Below are 24,599 nucleotides of genomic sequence, written 5' to 3' on the forward strand. Positions count from 1 at the left end.
GATTTCCACTTAGCTACAAATGCAGTTCTCAGACATTCTGGGGACAGGTGGGTGGATACTATAAAAGAGAAATAATAATAAATTTGCACAGTCATGCGAACTGCAGGAATACTATGACCTCTGTCCTCTTTAATGCAAACACAATATGTACATTATAAATTATAAAGCATAAACAGCTCTAAGAAAACAGTGCTCTGTTAGATTTTGATTTTTGAGTAACAATTGGCCACCTGATAGAGGAGGTGATAGGAAAACTGTATTTATTTTCTTCCAACAGCTAAAAGGTGATCATACTTCTAAAATTTGTTGAGATTGTCCAGGAAAGTGTGTAAAATACTCATCCATCACTGGAAGCCCCTGGTCAGGAAATGACAGGGCAGTAAATATCTTCAGCAGCCACCTTTTAATGTACAAGCTGTTTTCGGTTGGAATTTTCAGCACTCACATAAAACACACTGTCATGAGTGACTGCTTGTGCTCCAAAGTCATTACTATTGGGATAATGGAACATCTCTCAGCGAATAACCAAAAAACTTTAAATGTCATGTCAAGTTTGTTGAAGCCATTTTCAAGCCCTGTTCAAGGTTACATGAATATTGAGGGTGTCTGTATTTTAACAGCTGGAGGTCTAATAACTCATAAGGTTGTGCGATAGGCCAGTCAGTTAATTAAAAGAAAATCCAGCATTCCCTGTGAAAGTCAATCAGTCAGAGCCATCAGTCCTGAGCTATTGTGACTCTCCCCTTCCAGCCTTCCACACCGGGCTCAGTGTCACTTATCAATAAAAGAATACATGTGTGCATATGTATACAAGTCTGTGAATATATGTGTGTATATTTGATGGAATAGGCCATAGTTTTAATTTGCTAGGAAGGTTTAATTTGCCTGCCAAATGCAGTATTACTTTTGAAGGAAATCATGGAGTTTTTAAAAACCTAGTAAAAAATTTTCCTTTCTGTTTTAGGTTTAGGGGAAAAAAAAAATCTCATTATTATTCCAGCTAACGTATATCTTGGGTCCTAGAGTATGGAGAGGATTTCCTTACCCAGTACATATGGAGCACCACTTTGCCCCAGGGCCATTTTAGGCCCCGACATTAAAATGGTATTTAGAACAATGTCCCTGTCATCTTGGAGCTCACATCCTAGTAAAAAGACAGACCGTGGACCAGTAAACAGGTATATGATGTGTCTGGTAGTTAGGAGTTCTATGAAGAGGAGTAAATGTGTGATGGAAAGGGGTGGTGCTCTTTCTGCTGAATGGTCCTAGAAGGCCTCACTGCTTAGTAGAGCATTTGAGCAGAGATCAGAAGGACAACAGCATGGGTGCTAAGGAAAGGGTTGTCTATTTATACTTTATTCTTAAACTACATGTATTTATTTCCAACCTACCTTTCTCTGAATATTTTAAGAGGACTTGAGAATAATTATTCTAAATTAATGTTTCATAATGTGCATAGTCCTTCCTATCACAGTGATAAGTTTCTGTTTCTCTCTTCCTTACTGTAGAGAACCAGAAAGTGCATTTGACAGAAGGGTCACGTTCACACTACAATATCAATTGCAACTCAACGAGGACTCCAGTCGCCAAGGAGCTTAATTATAATCTAGACACTCATACGTCTACGGGGAGGATCAAGGCAGTTGAGAAGAAGGAAGCCTGTAATGTAGAAAGCAACAGAAGAAAGGAAATGGAACTTCTTGGCTCTGTTTCTAAAAACGAATCTGTTCCCGAAGTTGAAGCCCTGCTGGCAAGATTACGAGCTTTATAAATTAAACTGGTAAAAAATGATTAAGCCAAATATAAAACCATGCTCTAAGCGATACCACTTGAAAAAAATTGCTTTTTATATAGGTGACTTTATATAGTTTAAATTATGGTCTATATTAGAAAAATAAAGCTAAATAACATGATTGCAGTGCTTTTTCTATGTACTTGAGGTCTTGGCTTATTCAAGATGGTAATGGGTTTTAATGCTTTTCTTGTCTCCTGGTATTCATGTGTTCTATATTTGGTGGTGAAATTATACATAATGCTTTAGAAAACAGGTAGGTGGCCATGTGTTCAGCAATGTGTCCTGAAGAAAATACCATTTTTCTAAGTCACTGTAGTTTTTACTGTACTGTTTTCAGCATTAATGAATCTCAAATCATCGGTGTCAACTCTTGATATATATACATATATGTATGTACATATATGTGTGTATATATATATATATCCCATGCGTGTTGTTTATATGGGTCCAAGCTTCTCTTTCATTGGATCTTCAAGCTATAACATAGCATCAGAAACATAAAATGGAATGTAAGAGAGCTGTGAGGAAATGCATGTAAGCTCGTTGCTATCATTGTTGAATTCGTGTTCATTAGACCCTGTAAGAGACTATAAGGCCATTGGGCACATATCCAAAAATGATGTACTAAGAATGTATGCACTTTTTGTAAAACACACCTGCTTCTGTATCAAGAGGATATATATGATATTACAGTGCTGCCCAAAGTCTGAACTGAGAGAGAATTTTTCCCTTGGTAATTGTGACTCTGGGATAGAATTGCCATTTTGAAACTTCCCAAGTAACAGATTTTTTTTTCTGTGAACAAACTTGAAATTGCAGTTTCTTTGATCTGACAATCAATAAGTTTAACAAAGATCTAAAGTGTGTCAAGGAAGGTTTTCCTATGTAAATGTTGCAATTTTACCTCATTTGGGGCATCACATTAACTCTTAATTCTATAGTCAAGAAAATAAAACTTGCTACTTGCACTAAGTGAAAAAAAATTGGGTGTTTTTTTTTTTTTTTTTGCAGTTAGCATATTCTGTGGATAAGCTGTAACTTGACTGTGCTCTGCTGTCTATCTAAGCATCTATTTGGCTTTATTATGTGCAGTAAGTAAATGACTGCTCTTTTACCTTCAGTTAAAAAGCAGTTATGTGGAACCAGTCTGTGAGGTCCACTGCTTTTTATTTCCTTGTTTAAGTTGCCACCTCCTTTCAGCTCCAAGTTAATAAAGTTAATTAATTAGAACTATGAACCAGGCCCCATTTACAGACATTGGGGAATGGTGCTATCCACAGCCTGTGTAGGAAGAAATGGTTCTCCTATGCATTGCTGAAACAGGAATTGCAACTGGAGGACAAAATGCATATTTTCCTGAGAACAAATCCTCAAACTCAGAAAGGGGAAGGACATTGACACATTTTAGCAGACAGGACCCTAATGACAAGAAAAGAAGCTAAATAAAAGAATGCTGACTGTCAGTTCTTCAAGTGATTCCGCAAAGACTGGGGCTTTTCAGAGACAAAGCTGAAATCCAACCAGATAGTTTGGACATACCGGGTGGCAGGTAAACACTCCAGAAACTTGGGGCCAGGGAGCAGTCACTCGGGAGCAGCAGCCTGGCAAGTAAAGGGAAGTGAAGATGACACAGACCCCCGGGGCAGAGAAATGCAGGCCAGGCCTACGCCGGAGCCGTCAGGCCCCAGAGCATCTGTCTGCAGGAGCCGAAGGACAACCATCTAGCAGGAGGACCAGGAGCCCGAAGCTAGCAGAGCACCGGCGGGGGCTGGCCTCCTGCAGCTTAGCAGCCCACTCTCTCACCATCACAGACAGGAGTCTGAGCAGGCCTGAATAGGGGACCATGTTTTTTATTTTCCTCTCCACAGCTAAAGAGTTCACAGCGGTAAGAGCCAACCAAGAAACAGTCAAGTGCTTCTGCAGAGATTTCACTGATAAATGTGCCTTCAACAATGGGTGGGAAGGTACGATTAGGGTTTTATGAAAAACTCTTAATATTCCTTTAGCCAACTGTAGCTGGGAACTATAGTGATGACTTTTCATTGGAGGGCAGACACTGAGATACAATTTCATGTTTTCAAGCAAACAGTCTATTCATTTGAATTAGCAGGTCAACTTGAAGCGAAAACACAGCTCAGCACCTGTGATGAAGATGTTCCACCCAGGCCAGTGACAAACCCCAAATAGGTTCTCAACCCCTCTCTGGTCAGTGTAGAGAATTTGGCAAAAACACACAGAAAGCTAAGTGATCACTGAGTTGTCCAAAAGCAAGGACCTGCTAATAAGTTTTCCGAGTCAAATAATTGAAATGATTTAAAAAATAAGGGAAGCAATCTAATCATAAAGCACATCCCATCTCTCCCCACCACCCCCCCATCATCTTCAGGGGATAGATTCAAAGACAAACCCCCCAGGGGATGCCTAAAATCGCACATAATACCAAACCCTATATATATTGTGCTTTTTCATATACAAAGTTTAATTTCTAAATCAGGCACAGCAAGAGATTAACAGCAATAACTAATAATAGAATAATATGCTATAATAAAAGTTACATGAATGTAGCCTCTATCAAAATATCTTAACATAGGGGCACCTGGGTGGCCCCATCAGTTGAGCATCTAACTCTTGATTTTGGCTCAGAGCTATGAGATTGAACCCCATGTCAGGCTTCATGCTCAGCAGAGTCTGCTTGAGTTTCTCTCCCTCTGCCCTCCCCCCACTCACTCTCCCTCACTCTTTCTCAAGTAAATCTTTAAAAAAATCTGAGTGTAATCATAGTGTACTATACTTATCCTTCTTGTTGTGATGTGAGATGATAAAATGCCTCCCTGATGATTTGAAGTGAGGGGAAGGACACAGACATAGTGTGAGCCTGCTATTCACCTCTGATCTTATGTCAGAAGGAGGATCCTCTGCTTCCAGATTATTATTGAACCACAAATAACTGAAAGCATGGAAAGTTAAACCAGAAGTGGAGGCAGGGAGTGTACTACCCTGTATGCATGTATGTCCTTTGTTAACATTTAAATATTCAAAAAACTATATCAAAGTTTATATGAAGAAGTAGATATTTCAATACTTTATATCAAAAACACTGATAGTTAAAAACAATCATTTAGGCTATATCTATGCTATATTTCATCACATTAAACTCTCCTTTATGGGTAACCACAGGTGGGTTGGGAGCATATTTCATGGCTACTTTTGTGTGACTATGTAACTTTTGGAAAGTAACAGGTCCTAAAAAATAAACAGCTAATTTGATTGAAACTCATAAAGGGGCATTCATATTCTTTCTCTTCACATTAATTATTAAAATTCTTGCAGTCCATCAATTGAAATCTGGCAGTGTAACAATACTCAGTTTTGTCTAGTTAATTGTTAAAAGTAGTTGTTACCTGTCCTTGCCAGACAAGAGTGTTCTTAAAATGTGTACTAGTGCCAAACTCTGATGCCATTTTGCTCTAAGAGTTACACTTTAGCAAAAACATATGATGTTGCCAAAGAACCACAAGACTGGATGGCATTTCAAAACTGAATCCAAATCTCCCCATAAAACCTAATCAATACGGACATTAGTAATATGGCAGAACTGGAGTATAGAATGACAATTATCAAGGTGCAAGCTAGGCTTGAAAAAAGCATGGAAGAGACTAGAGAATCACTTTCTGGAGAAATCCCTTTCTGGAGAAATAAAAGAACTAAAGTCTAATCATGTTGAAATCAAAAAAGCTATTAATGAGGTGCAATAAAAAACAGAGGCTCCTACTGCTAGGATAAATGAGGCAGAAGAGAGAATTAGTGAGATAGAAGACCAAATGATGGAGAATAAAGAAGCTGAGAAAAAGAGAGACAAACAACTACTGGACCTCAAGGGGAGAATTGGAGAGATAAGTGATACCATAAGATGAAACAATATTAGAATAATTGGGATCCCAGAAGAAGAAAGAGAGAGGGGGGCAGAAAGCATATTGGAGCAAATTATGGTAGAGGATTTCCCTAATATGGCAAAAGGAATAAGCATCAAAATCTAGGAGGCACAGAAAATCCCCCCTCAAAACCAATAAAAATAGGTCCACACCCTGTCCTCTAATAGTAGAACTTACAAGTCTTAGTGACAAAGAGAACATCTTGAAAGCAGGTCGAGACAAAAAGTCTGTAACATAGAATGGTAGAAATATTAGAGTGGCAGCAGACCTATCGACAGAGACCTGGCAGGCCAGAAAGGACGGTGCAATGATATATTCAGAGCACTAAAAGAAAATTACACAGCCAAGAATACTATATCCAGCTAGGCTGTCACTGAAAATAGAAGGAGTGATAAAAAGCTTCTAGGACAAACAAAAACTAGAAGAATTTGCAAACACCAAACCAGCCCTACGGGAAAGGTTGAAAGTGGTCCCCTAAGCAAAGAGAGAGCTTAAAAGTAATAGACCAGAAAGGAACAGAGACAATATACAGTAACAGTCACCATACAGGCAGTACATTGGCACCAAATTCATATCTTTCAATAGTTACCCTGAATGTACATATGCTTAATGCCTCCAATCAAAAGACACAGGGTATCAGAATGGATGGAAAACAAACAAACAAACAAACAAAAAACAACCAAGACCCATCGATATGCTCTCTAAAAGAAACTCATTTTAGACGCAAAGACACCTCCAGATTTAAAGTGAGGGGGTGGAAAACAATTTACCTAGCTAATGGACTTCAAAACAAAGCTGGGATGGCAATCCTTTGATCAATTAGATTTTAAGCCAAAGACTATAATAAGAGATGAGGAAAGACATATATCATACTTAAAGGGTCTGTCCAACAAGAAGATCTAACAATTTTCAATATCTATGCCCCTAATATGGGAGCAGCCAATTATATAAACCAATTAATAACAAAATCAAAGAACACATCAACAATAATACAGTAATAGTAGGGGACTTTAACATTCCCCTCACTGAAATGGACAGATCATCTAAGAAAAAGATCAACAAGAAAATAAAGGCTTTAAATGAAACACTGGACCAGATGGACATCCCAGATATATTTAGAACATACCTTCCCGAAACAACAGAATACACATTCTTCTCTAGTGCACATGGAACATTCTCCAGAATAGATCACACCCTGGGTCACAAATCAGGTCTCAACCAGTACCAAAAGATTGGGATCATTCCCTGCATATTTTCAGACCACAATGCTTTGAAACTAGAACTCAATCACAAGAGGAAAGTTGGAAAGAACTCAAATACATGGAGGCTAAAGAGCATCCTACTAAAGAATGAATGGGTCAACCAGGAAATTAAAGAAGAATTGAAAAAATTCATGAAAACACAACTGTTCAAAATCTTTGGGACACAGCAAAGGTGGTCCTGAGAGCAAAGTATATAACACCACAAGCCTTTTTCAAGAAACAAGAAAGATCTCAACTATACAACCTAACCCTAGACCTAAAGGAGCTGGAGAAAAAACAGCAAAGAAAGCCTAAACCCAGCAGGAGAAGAGAAATAATAAAGATCAGAGCAGAAATCAATGAAATAGAAACAAAGAGAACAGTAGAACAAATCAACGAAACTAGGAGCCGGTTCTTTGAAAGAATTAATAAGACTGATAAACCCCTGGCCAGACTTATCAAAAAGAGAAGAGAAAGGACCCAAATAAATGAAATCATTAAAGAAAGAGGAGAGATCACAACTAACACCAAAGAAATACAAACAATTATAAGAACATACTATGAGCAACTACACGCCAGCAAATTTGACAATCTGGAAGAAATGGATGTATTCCTAGAGACATATAAACTACCAAAACTGAAGCAGGAGGAAATAGAAAACCTGAGCAGACCCATAACCAATAAGGAGATTGAAGCATTCATCAAAAATCTCCCAAAAAACAAGAACCCAGGGCCAGATGGCTTCCCAGGGGAATTCTACCAAACATTAAAACAAGAAGTAATACCTGTTCTCCTGAAACTGTTCCAAGAAATAGAAATGGAAGGAAAACTTCCAAACTTATTTTATGAGGCCAGCATTACCTTGATCCCAAAATCAGACAAAGACCCCATCAAAAAGAAGTACCGATGTCCTTGATGAACACAGATGCAAAAATTCTCACCAAAATACTAGCCAATAGGATCCAACAGTACATTAAAAGGATTATTCACCAAGACCAAGTGGGATTTATTTCTGGGTTGCAAGGTTGGTTCAACATCAATCAATGTGATACATTAATAAAAGAAAGAAGGAGAACCATATGAGACTCTCAATAGATGCTGGTAAAGCATGTGACAAAATACAGCATCCTTTCTTGATAAAAACTCTTCACAGTGTAGGCATAGAGGATACATACCTCAATATCATCAAAGCCATCTATGAAAAATCCACAACGAATATCATTCTCAAATGGGGAAAAACAGAGAGCTTTTCCCCTAAGATCAGGGACACAGCAATGATACCCACCATCACCACTACTTTTCAACATAGTACTAGAAGTCCTAGTCTCATCAGACAACAAAAATAAATAAATAAATAAGTAAATAAATAAATAGTATGTAAATCAGCAAAGTAGTCAAGCTTTCACTTTTTGCAGATGATAATACACTTTATGTGGAAAACCCAAAAGACTCCACTCCAAAACTTCTGGAACTCACAGGAATTCAGTGAATGTCAGGATATAAAGTCAATGCACAGAAACCAGTTGCATTTCTATATACCAACAGTACAATAGAGAGAAATTAAGGAGTCGATCCCATTTACAATTGCACCCAAAACCATTAAAATACTTAGGAATAAACCTAACCAAAGTGGCAAAGAATCTGTACTCAGAAAGCTATAAAATACTCATGAAAGAAATTGAGGAAGACACAAAGAAATGGAAAAACTTCCCATGCTCATGGATTGGAAGAACAATATTGTGAAAATATCTATGCTACCTAAAGCAATCTACGCATTTAATGCAATCCCTATTAAAATACCATCACTTTTCAAAGAAATGGAACAAATAATCCTAAAATTTATATGGAACCAGAAAAGACCTCGAATAGCCAGAGGATTGTTGAAAAAGAAAACCAAAGCTGGCAGCATCACAATTCCAGACTTCAAGCTCTATTACAAAGCAGTAATCATCAGGACAGTATGGTATTGGCACAAAAACAGACACATAGATCAATGGAACAGAATAGAGAGCCCAGAAATGGACCCTCAACTCTATGGTCAACTAATCTTCGACAAAGCAGGAAATAATGTCCAATGGAAAAAAGTCTCTTCAACAAATGGTGCTGGGAAAATTGGACAGCCACATGCAGAAGAATGAAACTGGGCCATTTACTTACACCACACACACAAAAAGACTCAAAATGAATGACAGACCTCAGTGTGAGACAAGAATCAATCAAAATCCTTGAGAACACAGGCAGCAACCTCTTCGACCTCAGCCGCAGCAACTTCTTCTAGGAAACATCGCCAAAGGCAAGGGAAGCAAGGTCAAAAATGAAGTATTGGGACTTCATCAAGATCAAAAGCTTTTGCACAGCAAAGGAAACAGTCAACAAAACCAAAAGACAACTGACAGAATGGGAGAAGATATTTGCAAATGACGTATCATCAGATAAAGGGCTGGTATCCAAAATCTATAAAGAACTTATCAGAGGGGAGGAGTCAAGATGGGGAAGAAGTAGCAGGCTGAGACTACATCAGGTAGCAGGAGATCAGCTAGATAGTCTATCAAACCATTCCAGACACCTAGAATTCCAACAAGAGATCGAAGAGAAGAAGAACAGCAATTCCAGAAACAGAAAATCAACCACTTTCTGAAAGGTAGAACCGGCGGAGAAGTGAATCCAAAGCGACAGGAAGATAGACCGCGGGGGGAGGGGCCAGCTCCCAGCAAGCGGCGGAACAACGGAGCTCTAAATCAGGACTTTTAAAAGTCTGCTCCACTGAGGGACATTGCTCCAGAGGCTAAACCGGGGTGAAGCCCATGCAGGGCCAGCATGGCGCTAGGTCCCGCAGGGTCACAGAAGGATTGGGGATGTCTGAATGTCGCAGAGCTCGCAGGTATTAGGTGAAGCCGGCTACAGAGACAGAGCCGAGGAGTGAGCTCTCATCTCAGGGTTACCTTGAACGGGTCGCAGGCTGGGTGAGCCCGGAGCGCGGCCAGGGAGACAGGAGTGATTGGGATCTTTTCTCTGAGGACGCACTGAGGAGTGGGGCCCTGAGCTCTCAGATCCTCCAGGCCGGAGACTGGGAGGCCGCCATTTTCATTCCCGTCCTCCAGAACTCTACAGAAAGTGTTCAGGGAACAAAAGCTCCCGAAAGCAAACCTGAGCAGATTACTTAGCCCAGCCCCTGGTAAGGGCGGTGCAATTCCGCCTCAGGCACAGACACTTGAGAATCACTACAACAGGCCCCTCCCCCAGAAGATCAACAAGAAATCCAGCCAAGACCAAGTTCACCTACCAAGGACAGCAGCAGAATTCCAGAGGTAGAGAAAGCAAAGCATGGAACTCATGGCTTTCTCCTCATGATTATTTAGTCTTGTGGTTAATTTAATTTTTATTTTATTTTATTTTTTTTTCTTCTGCTAATTTTTTTAACTTTTACCCTTTTCTTTTTTAACATTTTTAAACTAGTTTATCTAATATATATATATTTTCTTTTTTATACTTTTTCCTTATTTTTTCCTTTTTTACTTTTTTTTTTTTCTGAACTTCTTTTTATCCCCTTTCTCCCCCCCACGATTTGGGGTCACTTCTGGTTTGGTTAAAGTGCATTTTTCTGGGGTCTTTGCCACCCTTTCAGTATTTTATTTGCTCCTTCATATACTCTTATCTGGACAAAATGACAAGGCAGAAAAACTCACCACAAAAAAAAGAACAAAAGGCAGTACCGAAAGCTAGAGACCTAATCAATACATACATTGGTAATATGTCAGATCTAGAGTTCAGAATAATGATTCTCAAGATTCTAGCCTCCAGATTTAAAGTGAGGGGGTGGAAAACAATTTACCATGCTAATGGACGTCAGAAGAAAGCTGGGGTGGCAATCCTAATATCAGATCAATTAGATTTTAAGCCAAAGACTATAATAAGAGATGAGGAAGGACACTATATCATACTCAAAGGGTGTGTCCAACAAGAAGATCTAACAATTTTAAATATCTATGCCCCTAACGTGGGAGCAGCCAACTATATAAACCAATTAATAACAACATCAAAGAAACACATCAACAATAATACAACAATAGTAGGGGACTTTAACACACCCCTCACTAAAATTGACAGATCATCCTAGCAAAAGATCAACAAGGAAATAAAGGCCTTAAATGACACACTGGACCAGATGGACATCACAGATATATTCAGAACATTTCATCCCAAAGCAACAGAATACACATTCTTCCCTAGTGCACATGGAACATTCTCCAGAATAGACCACATCCTGGGTCATAAATCAGGTCTCAACCGGTATCAAAAGATTGGGATCATTCCGTGCATATTTTCAGACCACAATGCTCTGAAGCTAGAACTCAATCACAAGAGGAAATTTGGAAAGAACCCAAATACAGGGGCGCCTGAGTGGCTCAGTGGGTTAAGCCTCTGCCTTCAGCTCAGGTCATGATCTCAGGGTTCTGGGATCGAGTCCCGCATCGGGCTCTCTGCTCAGCGGTGAGCCTGCTTCCCCTCTCTCTCTGCCTGTCTCGCTGCCTACTTGTGATCTCTCTCTCTGTCAATAAATAAATAATATCTTAAAAAAAAAAAAGAAAGAAAGAAAGAAAGAAAAAGGAAAGAACCCAAATACATGGAGACTAAACAGCATCCTTCTAAAGAATGAATGGGTCAACCAGGAAATTAAAGAAGAATTGAAAAAATTCATGGAAACAAATGATAATGAAAACACAACGGCTCAAAATCTGTGGGACACAGCAAAGGCAGTACTGAGAGGAAAATATATAGTTGTACAAGCCTTTCTCAAGAAACAAGAAAGGTCTCAAATACACAACCTAACCCTACACCTAAAGGAGCTGGAGAAAGAACAACAAAGAAAGCCTAAACCCAGCAGGAGAAGAGAAGTCATAAAGATCAGAGCAGAAATCAATGAAATAGAAACTAAAAAAACAATAGAACAAATCAACGAAACTAGGAGGTGGTTCTTGGAAAGAATTAATAAGATTGATAAACCCCTGGCCAGACTTATCAAAAAGAAAAGAGAAAGGACCCAAATAAATAAAATCATGAATGAAAGAGGAGAGATCACAACCAACACCAAAGAAATACAAACAATTATAAGAACATACTATGAGCAACTTCATGCCAACAAATTTGACAATCTGGAAAAAATGGATTCATTCCTAGAGATGCATAAACTACCACAACTGAACCAGGAAGAAATAGAAAGCCTGAACAGACCCATAACCAGTAAGGCGATTGAAACAGTCATCAAAAATCTCCAAACAAACAAAAGCCCAGGACCAGACGGCTTCCCAGGGGAATTCTACCAAATATTTAAAGAAGAATTAATTCCTATTCTCCTGAAACTGTTCCAAAAAATAGAAATGGAAGGAAAACTTCCAAACTCATTCTATGAGGCCAGCATCACCTTGATCCCAAAACCAGACAAGGATCCCATCAAAAAAGAGAATTACAGACCAATTTCCTTAATGAACACAGATGCGAAAATTCTCACCAAAATACTGGCCAATAGGATTCAACAGTACATTAAAAGGATTATTCACCATGACCAAGTGGAATTTATTCCAGGGCTGCAAGGTTGGTTCAACATCCGCAAATCAATCAATGTATTACAACACATTAATAAAAGAAAGAACAAGAACCATATGATACTCTCAATAGATGCTGAAAAAACATTTGACAAAGTACAGCATCCCTTCCTGATTGAAACTCTTCAAAGTGTAGGGACAGAGGGCACATACCTCAATATTATCAAAGCCATCTATGAAAAACCCACCGCAAATATCATTCTCAATGGAGAAAAACTGAAAGCTTTTCTGCTAAGATCAGGAACACGGCAGGGATGTCCGTTATCACCACTGCTATTCAACATAGTACTAGAAGTCTTAGCCTCAGCAATCAGACAACAAAAAGAAATTAAAGGCATCCAAATCAGCAAAGAAGTCAAACTATCACTCTTTGCAGATGATATGATACTATATGTGGAAAACCCTAAAGGCTCCACTCCAAAACTGCTAGAACTTGTACAGGAATTCACTAAAGTGTCAGGATATAAAATCAATGCACAGAAATCAGTTGCATTTCTCTACACCAACAACAAGACAGAAGAAAGAGAAATTAAGGAGTCAATCCTATTTACAATTGCACCCAAAACTATAAGATACCTAGGAATAAATCTAACCAAAGAGACTAAGAATCTATACGCAGAAAACTATAAAGTACTCATGAAAGAAATTGAGAAAGACACAAAGAAATGGAAAAATATTCCATGCTCATGGATTGGAAGAATAAATATTGTGAAAATGTCTATGCTACCTAAAGCAATCTACACATTTAATGCAATCCCTATCAAAATTCCACCCATTTTTTTCAAAGAAATGGAACAAATAATCCTAAAATTTATATGGAACCAGAAAAGACCTCGAATAGCCAAAGGAATATTGAAAAAGAAAGCCAAAGTCGGTGGCATCACAATTCCGGACTTCAAGCTCTATTACAAAGCTGTCATCATCAAGACAGCATGGTACTGGCACAAAAACAGACACATAGATCAATGGAACAGAATAGAGAGCCCAGAAATAGACCCTCAATTCTATGGTCAACTAATCTTCGACAAAGAAGGAAGGAATGTCCAGTGGAAAAAAGACAGACTCTTCAATAAATGGTGTTCGGAAAATTGGACAGCCACATGCAGAAAAATGAAATTGGACTATTTCCTTACACCACACACGAAAATAGACTCAAAATGGATGAAGGACCTCAATGTGAGAAAGGAATCCATCAAAATCCTTGAGGAGAATGCAGGCAGCAACCTCTTTGACCTCAACCGCAGCAACGTCTTCCAAGGAACATCGCCAAAGGCAAGGGAAGCAAGGGCAAAAATGAACTATTGGGATTTCATCAAGATCAAAAGCTTTTGCACAGCAAAGTAAACAGTCAACAAAACCAAAAGACAACTGACAGAATGGGAGAAGATATTTGCAAATGACATATCAGATAAAGGGCTAGTGTCCAAAATCTATAAAGAGCTTAGCAAACTCAACACCCAAAGAACAAATAATCCAATCAAGAAATGGGCCGAAGACATGAACAGACATTTCTGCAAAGAAGACATCCAGATGGCCAACAGACTCATGAAAAAGTGCTCAACATCACTGGGCATCAGGGAAATACAAATCAAAACCACAATGAGATACCACCTCACACCAGTCAGAAAGGCTAAAATTAACAAGTCAGGAAACGAAAGATGTTGGAGAGGATGCAGACAAAGGGGAACCCTCCTACACTGTTGGTGGGAATGCAAGCTGGTGTAGCCACTCTGGAAAACAGTATGGAGTTTCCCCAAAAAATTGAAAATAGAACTACCCTACGACCCAGCAATCGCACTACTGGGTATTTACTCTAAGGATACAAACCTAGTGATCCGAAGGGGCACGTGCACCCGAATGTTTATAGCAGCAATGTCTACAGTAAATAAATAAATAAATAAATAAATAAATAAAGAACCTAGATGTCCATCAACAGATGAATGGATAAAGAAGAAGGGGTATATATACACAATGGAATACTATGCAGCCATCAAAAGAAATGAAATCTTGGCATTTGCGACAACGTGGATGGAACTAGAGGGTATCATGCTTAGTGAAATAAGTCAGTCAGAGAAAGACAACTATCATATAATCTCCCTGATATGAGGAAGTGGAGATGCAACATGGGGGTTAGGGGGGTAGGAGAAGAATAAATGAAACAAGATGGGATCGGGAGGGAGACAAACCATAAGTGACTCTGAATCTCACAAAACAAACTGAGGGTTGCTGGGGGGAGGGGGGTCGGGAGAGGGGGATGAGGTTATAGACATTGGGGAGGGTATGTGCTATGGTGATTGCTGTGAAGTGTGTAAACCTGGCGATTCACAGACCTGTACCCCTGGGGATAAATATACATTATATGTTTATAAAAAAATTAAAAAATTTAAAAGAAAAAAAAAAGAACTTATCAAACTCAGCACCCAAAGAACAAATAATCCAATCAAGAAACGGGCAGAAGGGGTGCCTGGGTGGCTTGGTGGGTTGGGGCCTCTGCCTTCGGCTCAGGTCATGATCCTGGAGTCCTGGGATCGAGCTCCGCATCAGGCTCTCTGCTGAGTGGTGAGCCTTCTTCCTAGTCTCTCTCTGCCTACTTGTGATCTGAAGGGGAATGTGCACCCAAATGTTCATAGCAGCAATGTCCATAATAGCCAAACTATGGAAAGAACCTAGATGTCCATCAACAGATGAATGTATAGAGAAGAGGTGGTGTATATATATATATGTATATATATATATATATATGTATGTGTATATATATACATGTATGTATATATATATACACATATATATGCATGTGTGTGTGTATATATATATATATACACACACACATACATACAATGGAATACTATGCAGCCATCAAAAAACTGAAATCTTGCCATTTGCAATGACGTGGATGCAACTAGAGAGTATTATGCTAAACGAAATAAGTCAATCCAAGAATCATCATATGCTCTCTCGTGAGGAATTTGAGAGGCAGGGTGGGGGATAATGGAGGGTAGGAAGGGCAAAAAATGAAACAAGATGAGATTGGGAGGGAGACAAAATATAAGAGACTCTTAATCTCATAAAACAAACAGGGTTGCTGTGGCTTGGGGGAGGGATAGGGTGGCTGGGTTATGGACATTGGGGAGGGTATGTGCTATGATGAATGCTGTGAAATGTGTAAGCCTGAGATTCACAGACCTGTACCCTTGGGCCAAATAATACATTATATGTTAATAAAAAAGAATAAAAACAAACAAATCTCCCCATAAAATGAAAATAATGGAACCTAACCATAAAAGTTCATTATTCCTAAACATACCTTTGCTTTTTACAATGGGTATAAGGAGAGTATATCTCAGGATTTGGGAAGATGGCAGAGTAGGGGGATCCTGAACTTACCTCCTGCCAAAGACACATCAAGTCTGCAAATACTTAGAGTGCAATTCACTCAGAACAACCCAAGCCTAGCAAAACAGCTATTCCACAGCTAAAGATATAAAGAGCAATGTTGAGATGGGTAAGTGAGGCAGAGACACCGTTGTGAATAAAATCCCCAGCACAGTGACTCACAAATAGGAGTGATAGCTCAGACAGGACATCCTCCCTGAGGAGCAGAGGGATCAAGCCCCACATCAGGGCCACATAAGACCTATCCCCTCATGGAGATGTGCATTAGGAAGATAAGCCCTCATAATTTCCACTTTGAAAATCAGCAGCGCTTAATTCTGGACAGCATGAGGTCTCTAAGAAACAGAAAATCTTCCCTTAAAGGGTCATGGTACTCTATCACTCACTCCAAGACCCAACCAGAGACAGCAATTTGAAAAATTTGAAAAAAGCCTGAAGAAAATTTATTGGCTAATTTTAGGTCATGTGCGACCCCCTCCAGAGCAGCTCCTGCCCAAGGAAGTGGAAAGCCAGCCCCACCAACCAGCATACCCAACAGCTACATCCAGGCCTCTCAGCCAACCACACTGAGGGCTATCCCTGTCCAAAAGTGTGCCCACAGCTGTCACTGCCCCCAGCTTGGCTGAAGGTCAGCTCCACCCACCAGTGCACCTGCAGTAGTCATGACCTAGTCATGACAGGATAGAAAATGTCTCTGAATGACATATTAGACCAGATGGACTTCACAGATATATATGGAACATTTCATTCAAAAACCACTGAATACACATTCTTTTCAGGGCAACATAGAACACTGTCCAGGATAGATCACATGTTAGGCCACAAAACCAGTCTGAAAAATTTTAAGAAGACTGAAATCTTATCAAGTATCTTTTCTGACCACAATATATGAAACTACAGATTCATCACAAGGAAAAAAAAAAAAACTAGAAAAAACACAAACACATGAAGGCTAAAAAAACATGCTACCAAACAACCAACAGGTTAATCAAGAAATCCAAGAGAAAATAAAATAAAACACATGGAGAGAAATGAAAATGGAAACGCAATGGTCCAAAATCTTTGAGATGCAGGAAAAGCAGTCCTAAGAAGGTTTATAGTGATACACACCTACCTCAAGAAGCAAGAAAAATTTCAAGCTATCCAAGCTTACACCTAAAGGAACCATGAAAAGAAAAAACAAAGCCCAAATTTAGTAGAAGAAAACCAATAACAAAGAGCAGAGTGGAAATAAATGAAATAGAGACCAAACAAAAGAAAAGATCAATAAAACTAGGAGCTGGTTCTTTGAAAAATAAATAAAATTGATAAGCCTTTAGCCAAATGCATCAAGAAAAAAGAAAAAAAGAGAAAGGACTTAAAGAAAATCAGAAATGAAAGAACAGTACAATCAACTGAAATTAAAAAAAAAAAAAACCACCACAGTACAATCAACACCACAGAAGTACAAGGAATCATAAGAGACTACTATGAAAAATTGGACTATTACCAACAAATTGAACAACCTGGAAGAAATGGATAAATCCCTGAAAACAACTTCTAAGACTGAATCAAGGAGAAATAGAAAGTCTGAATAGGGACGCCTGGGTGGCTCAGTCAGTTAAGCGGCTGCCTTCAGCTCAAGTCATGATCTCAGGGTTCTGGGATAGAGTCCCACATCACTCCTGGCTCAGCAAGGAGCCTGCTTCTCCCTCTGTCTGCTGTTCCCCCTGCTTGTTCTAGCTCTCCCACCCTATCTGACAAATACATAAAATCTTTAAATAAAAGTCTGAACAAATAATTACTAGTAATGAGACTAAATCAGTAATCAAAGAACTCCCAGTGAACAAAAGTCCAGGACCAGATGGCTTTACAGGTGAATTCTACCAAATGTTTAAGGATGAGTTGATGTCTATTCTTCTCAAACTATGAGAAGAGGAAGGAGCAATTGCAAATTCATTCTATGAGGCCAGCAGTACCCTGATACCGAAACCAGACAAAGACACCAACAAAAGAAAACTCTAGGCCAATATCCCTGAGGAACATAGATGCATACATCCTCAACAACTTTTAGCAAACCAAATTCCACAATACATAAACATTCACCACAATCAAGTGGGATTTATTCTAAGGATGCTAGAATGGTTCAATGTTTGCAAATCAATCAATGTGATACATCACATTAATAAGAGGAAAAATAAAAATCATATAATCATCTCAATAGATGCAGAAAAAGCAGTTAACAAACTATAACACCCATTCAAGATAAAAACTCTAAACAAAAGTTGTTTTAGAGGGAATATAATAGAGGCCATATGTGACAAACCATAGCTAATGTCATATTCAGTGGGAAGAACTGAAATTTTTCCTCTAAGGTCAGGAATAAAACAGGATGTCCACTTTTATTCAACATACTACTGGAAGTCCTAACAACAACAATCAGACAAAGAGAAATAAAAACATCCAAACTGGTAAGGAAGAAGTTAAACTTACTTTTTGCAAAAGACAACCCTAAAGACTACCCCAAAAAAGGAAAAAGCCTATTAATAAATGAATTCAGTAGAATTATAGTACAAAATATACAGAAATATTTTGCATTTCTATATAACAAGAACAAAGCAGAGAGATTTTTTTTCTAAATCTTATTTACAAATACACACACAAAAAAGAATAAAATACCTAGGAGTAAATTTGACCAAGGAGAAAAAAGACTTATACTCTAAAAACTATAAAACATTGATGAAATAAACTGAAGATAACACAAATGAAAAGATACACTATGCTTATAAAGTGGAAGAATTAATAGTTAAAATGTCCATAGTATCCACAGCAACCTATAGATTATCAAATAGGAACAATATTTTTTACAGAACTAGAATAAATAATCCTAAAATTTGTAGAGAACCACAAAAGATGCCAAACGGCCAAAGAAATCTTGAGAAAAAAGAACAGAGCCAGAGGTATCCCAGCCCTAGATTTTAAAATATACTACAAAGTTACAGTAATTAAAACCGTACAGTGTCAGTACAGAAATAGACACAGATCAATGGGACAGAATAGAGAACCCATAAATAAACCCACACTTACATGGTCAATTGATCAATGACAAAGGAGGTAAAAATACACAATGGAGAAAGACAATCTCTTTGATAACAGTGCTAGGAAAAACAGGACAGCTACGTACAAAAGAATGAAACTGATCACTTCCTTACACCTTATACAAAATAAACTCAAAATGGATTAGAGAAATAAATATGAGGCACAAAACCATAAAACTCCATATTTTTTCCAGAAACTGTTAAATGAAAACATAGGCAGTAAGCTCTTGAATATTAGTCTTAGCAACATTTATGGATCTGTCTCCGCAGGCAAGGGAAACAAAAGCAAAAATATGCAATATGGACTATATCAAACTAAAAAGCTTTTGCACAGTGGAGGAAAAAAAACAAAACAAAAAATGGTAACCTGAATGGGAGAAGATATTTGCAAATGGTATATCTGATAAGGAGTTAATATCCAAAATCTATAACAAACTCATATAACTCAACACCAAAAGAATAATCCAGTTTAAAAATTTGACAGAAGATCTGAATAGTTTTTTTTTTAAACAAGACATACAAATGGCCAGCAGACACATGAAAAGATGTTCAACATCACTGATCATCAGGGAAATGCAAATCAAAACCACAATAAGTTATCACCTCACTTATGTCAGAATAATTAGTATTTAAAAAAAAAAAACCCAAGAAATAATAAGTGTTGGCAAGAAAGTGGAGAAAAGTGAACCTTCGTATACTGTTGGTGGGAATGTAAATTGGTGCAACCACTGTGGAAAACAATAAGGAGGTTTCTCAAGAAATTAAAAATAGAAATACTATACAATCCAGTAATTCCATTTCTGAGTATTTACCTGAAGAAAATAAAAACACTAATTCAAAAAGATTTATTCATCCCCACACTTACTGCAGCACTATACACAATAGCCAAGACATGGAAGCAGCCCAAGTGTCTACCCATAGGTGAATGGACAAAGATGTGGTATATATATGCAACGGAATACTACTCAGCAATCAAGAAGAATGAGATCTTACCAATTTTGACAACTTGGATGGACCTAGAGGGCATTATGCTAAGTGAAATAAGTCAGAGAAAGACCAATACCATATGATTTCACTTATATGTGCACTCTTAAAATCAAATGAATAAACAAAATGCTGAATCAGGCCTATAAATACAAAGAACAAAATAATGGTTGCCAGAGGGAAGGTGGGGGTGGGGGGATCAGCAACATGGGTGAAGGGAAGTGGGAGGTACAAACTTCCAGTTATAAGATAAAGAAGTCACAAGAATGAAAAGTACAGCATAGGGAATGTAGTCAATAACATTATAATTCTGTATAGTGACAGTTGGTAACTACACTTGTGATGAACATTTCATAATTATGTAAATATGTAATCACTATGTTGTCACCTGGAACTAATACAGTATTGTATGCCAACTATACTTCTATTAAAAATTTTAAAATAGGGGCACCTGGGTGGCTCAATCAGTTAAGCATCTGCCTTCAGCTCAGGTCATCATCTCAGGGTCCTGGAACCAAGCCCCACGTCATCCGGTTCCCTGTTCAATGGAGAGTCTGCTTCTCCCTCTCCTTCTGTCCCTTCCCCCCTTTGTTCTCTCTCCCTCTCAAATAAATGAATAAAATATTTAAAAAAATAAAATGGTGTAAGGATGTTACAACTAGTATGAGAGATGGAGTTTGAGGTAGATGAAATTTAACTGTGTCCTCTGGGATTAGCCCATAGGTGCTTCTTTGTCTTCTATTCACCTTACTAGATTTGAATGTAATGTTTGACACTTCAACAGTACCCTCCCTTTCTTTTTTTTTCTCACTTTCTTTAAAGACTTTATTTTTCTAAGCAATTTTAGTTTTACAACAAAATGGAGAGGGAAGTACAGATTTCCCATATACCTCCTGTCCCCACACATGCATAATCTCCTTCACTATTCACCTAAATGAGTACCCACCCTGGAGGCATCGTCAAGGGATGAGAACTTAAAAGGAATCTTGGTTTCTTCCAGTAAATCTTAAATTTTCCCCCCTCTACTATCCACTTTGAAATTCCAACCATTGGACAAAAAGATATTGTAAAATTTCCAGATATTTCCTCCTTGCAATTAATATCACCAACATTCTCCATGTTCTCCCAAGTCTACATTAATACATATTTCATGTTTGAAATCTTAATATTTTAAAGACAAGCTGATGACAGAACTGGAAACCAAATTTATCTCCTCAGGGCAGCTTATTCATTTTCTTTTATTACATCATTCTAAAGCATTTGGGTAAATTCCCTACTACTAACTTAACTTTTATTTTTAATTGTATCTAAAGTTTATGGCTATCAATCTTTCTCCTGACATTTTTGTCCCATGTTACATTTGTATTATAAACCTATTTTTAAAAATTTCTCTTTTATCCTTACTTTCTAACTATGAGTTACTAAAAATTTTCTTCAATGATTTCTAATTGGTGTCAATCTAATCTTTTTTTTCTTAATTTTTAATTTTTTTATTTTAATAAACATATAATGTATTTTTATCCCCAGGGTACAGGTCTGTGAATTGCCAGGTTTACACATTTCACAGCACTCATCATAGCACATACCCTCCCCAATGTCCATATCCCCACCACCCTCTCCCGTTCCCCCCAGCAACCCTCAGTCTGTTTTTTGAAATTGAGTCTTTTATGGTTTGTCTCCCTCCCGATCCCATCTTCTTTCATTTTTTCTTTTCCTACCTCCCTCCAACCCCCCCACATTGCATCTCCACTTCCTCATATCAAAGAGATCATATGATAGTTGTATTTCTCCAATTGACTTATTTCACTAAGCATGATACCCTCTAGTTCCATCCATGTCGTTGCAAATGGCAAGATTTCATTTCCTTTGATGGCTGCATAGTATTCCATTGTGTATATATACCACCTCTTCTTTATCCATTCATCTGTTGATGGACATCTAGGCTCTCTCCACAGTTTGGCTATTGTGGACATTGCTGCTATAAACATTCGGGTGCACGTGCCCCTTCGGAGCACCACATTTGTATCTTTAGGATATATACCCAGTAGTGCAATTGCTGGGTCATAGGGTAGCTCTATTTTCAGTTTTTTGAGGAACCTCCACACTGTTTTCCAGAGTGGTTGCAGCAGCTTGCATTCCCGCCAGCAGTGTAGGAGGGTTCCCCTCTCACCGCATCCTCGCCAGCATCTGTCATTTCTTGACTTGTTAATTTTAGCCTTTCTGACTGGTGTGAGGTGGTATCTCATTGTGGTTTTGATTTGTATTTCCCTGATGCCGAGTGATGTGGAGCATTTTTTCATGTGTCTGTTGGCCATCTGGATGTCTTCTTTGCAGAAATGTCTGTTCATGTCTTCGGCCCATTTCTTGATTGGATTATTTGTTCCTTGGGTGTTGAGTTTGATAAGCTCTTTATAGATTTTGGATACTAGCCCTTTATCTGATATGTCATTTGCAAATATCTTCTCCCATTCTGTCAGTTGTCTTTTGGTTTTGTTGACTGTTTACTTTGCTGTGCAAAAGCTTTTGATCTTGATGAAATCCCAATAGTTCATTTTTGCCCTTGCTTCCCTTGCCTTTGGCGATGTTCCTAGGAAGAAGTTGCTGTGGTTAAGGTCAAAGAGGTTGCTGCCTGCATTCTCCTCAAGGATTTTGATGGATTCCTTTCTCACATTGAGGTCCTTCATCCATTTTGAGTCTATTTTCGTGTGTGGTGTAAGGAAATAGTCCAATTTCATTTTTCTGCATGTGGCTGTCCAATTTTCCGAACACCATTTATTGAAGAGTCTGTCTTTTTTCCACTGGACATTCCTTCCTTCTTTGTCGAAGATTAGTTGACCATAGAATTGAGGGTCTATTTCTGGGCTCTCTATTCTGTTCCATTGATCTATGTGTCTGTTTTTGTGCCAGTACCATGCTGTCTTGATGATGACAGCTTTGTAATAGAGCTTGAAGTCCGGAATTGTGATGCCACCGACTTTGGCTTTCTTTTTCAATATTCCTTTGGCTAGTCGAGGTCTTTCCTGGTTCCATATAAATTTTAGTATTATTTGTTCTATTTCTTAAAAAAAAATGGGTGGAATTTTGATAGGGATTGCATTAAATGTGTAGATTGCTTTAGGTAGAATAGACATTTTCACAATATTTGTTCTTCCAATCCAGGAGCATGGAATATTTTTCCATTTCTTTGTGTCTTCCTCAATTTCTTTCATGAGTACTTTATAGTTTTCTGAGTACAGATTCTTTGCCTCTTTGGTTAGATTTATTCCTAGGTATCTTATGGTTTTGGGTGTGATTGTAAATGGGACTGACTCCTCAATTTCTCTTTCTTCTATCTTGTTGTTGGTGTAAAGAAAAGCGACTGATTTCTGTGCATTGATTTTATATCCTGACACTTTACTGAATTCCTGTATAAGTTCTAGCAGTTTTGGAGTGGAGGCTTTTGGGTTTTCCACATATAGTGTCATATCATCTGCAAAGAGTGATAGTTTGACTTCTTCTTTGCCAATTTGGATGCCTTTAATTTCTTTTTGTTGTCTGATTGCTGAGGCTAAGACTTCTAGTACTATGTTGAACAGCAGTGGTGATAACGGACATCCTTGCCGTGTTCCTGACCTTAGCGGAAAAGCTTTCAGCTTTCTCCATTGAGAATGATATTTGCGGTGGGTTTTTCATAGATGGCTTTGATAATATTGAGGTATGTGCTTTCTATCCCTACACTTTGAAGACTTTTAATCAGGAAGGGATGCTGTACTTTGTCAAATGCTTTTTCAGCATCTATTGAGGGTATCAGATGGTTCTTATTCTTTCTTTTATTAATGTATTGTATCACATTGATGGATTTGCGGATGTTGAACCAACCTTGCAGCCCTGGAATAAATTCCACTTGGTCGTGGTGAATAATCCTTTTAATGTACTGTTGGATCCTATTGGCTAGTATTTTGGTGAGAATTTTCGCATCTGTGTTCATCAAAGATATTGGTCTGTAATTCTCTTTTTGGTGGGATCCTTGTCTAGTTTTGGGATCAAGGTGATGCTGGCCTCATAAAATGAGTTTGGAAGTTTTCCTTCCATTTCTATTTTTTGGAACAGTTTCAGGAGAATAGGAATTAATTCTTCTTTAAATGTTTGGTAGAATTCCCCTGGGAAGCCGTCTGGTCCTGGACTTTTGTTTGTTTGGAGATTTTTGATGACTGTTTCAATCTCCTTACTGGTTATGGATCTGTTCAGGTTTTCTATTTCTTCCTGGTTCAGTTGTGGTAGTTTATATGTCTCTAGAAATGTATCCATTTCTTCCAGGTTGTCAAATTTGTTGGCGTAGAGTTGCTCATAGTATGTTCTTTTTTTTTTTTTTTTTTTTTCTTTTAAAGCGAGATCACAGTAGACAGAGGCAGGCAGAGAGAGAGAGAGGGAAGCAGGCTCCCTGCTGAGTAGAGAGCCCGATGCGGGACTCAATCCCAGGACCCTGAGATCATGACCTGAGCCGAAGGCAGCGGCTTAACCCACTGAGCCACCCAGGCGCCCCTCATAGTATGTTCTTATAATTGTTTGTATTTCTTTGGTGTTGGTTGTGATCT

The 24,599-nt window shown here is 38.3% G+C and overlaps 1 protein-coding gene across 4 annotated transcripts in view; it reads left to right on the forward strand.

Annotated features, from left to right (window-relative positions):
- Nucleotides 1–2,770, forward strand: part of DIAPH3 (diaphanous related formin 3) — a gene marked incomplete at its 5' end in the record, with an annotated part of 496,633 nt that extends 493,863 nt beyond the window's left edge. For all 4 annotated transcript variants that reach the window (XM_080798921.1, XM_080798920.1, XM_080798922.1 and 1 more), the window contains one exon: nucleotides 1,509–2,770. In XM_080798921.1, coding sequence (XP_080655047.1) covers nucleotides 1,509–1,771 — 263 coding nt within the window. In that variant the 3' untranslated portion in view covers nucleotides 1,772–2,770. The remainder of the gene's footprint in view (nucleotides 1–1,508) is intronic.
- Nucleotides 2,771–24,599: the final 21,829 nt, after the last annotated feature.

Source organism: Martes martes (assembly GCF_963455335.1).
Source record: "Martes martes genome assembly, chromosome: 3".
Taxonomy (NCBI): Eukaryota; Metazoa; Chordata; class Mammalia; order Carnivora; family Mustelidae; genus Martes; species Martes martes.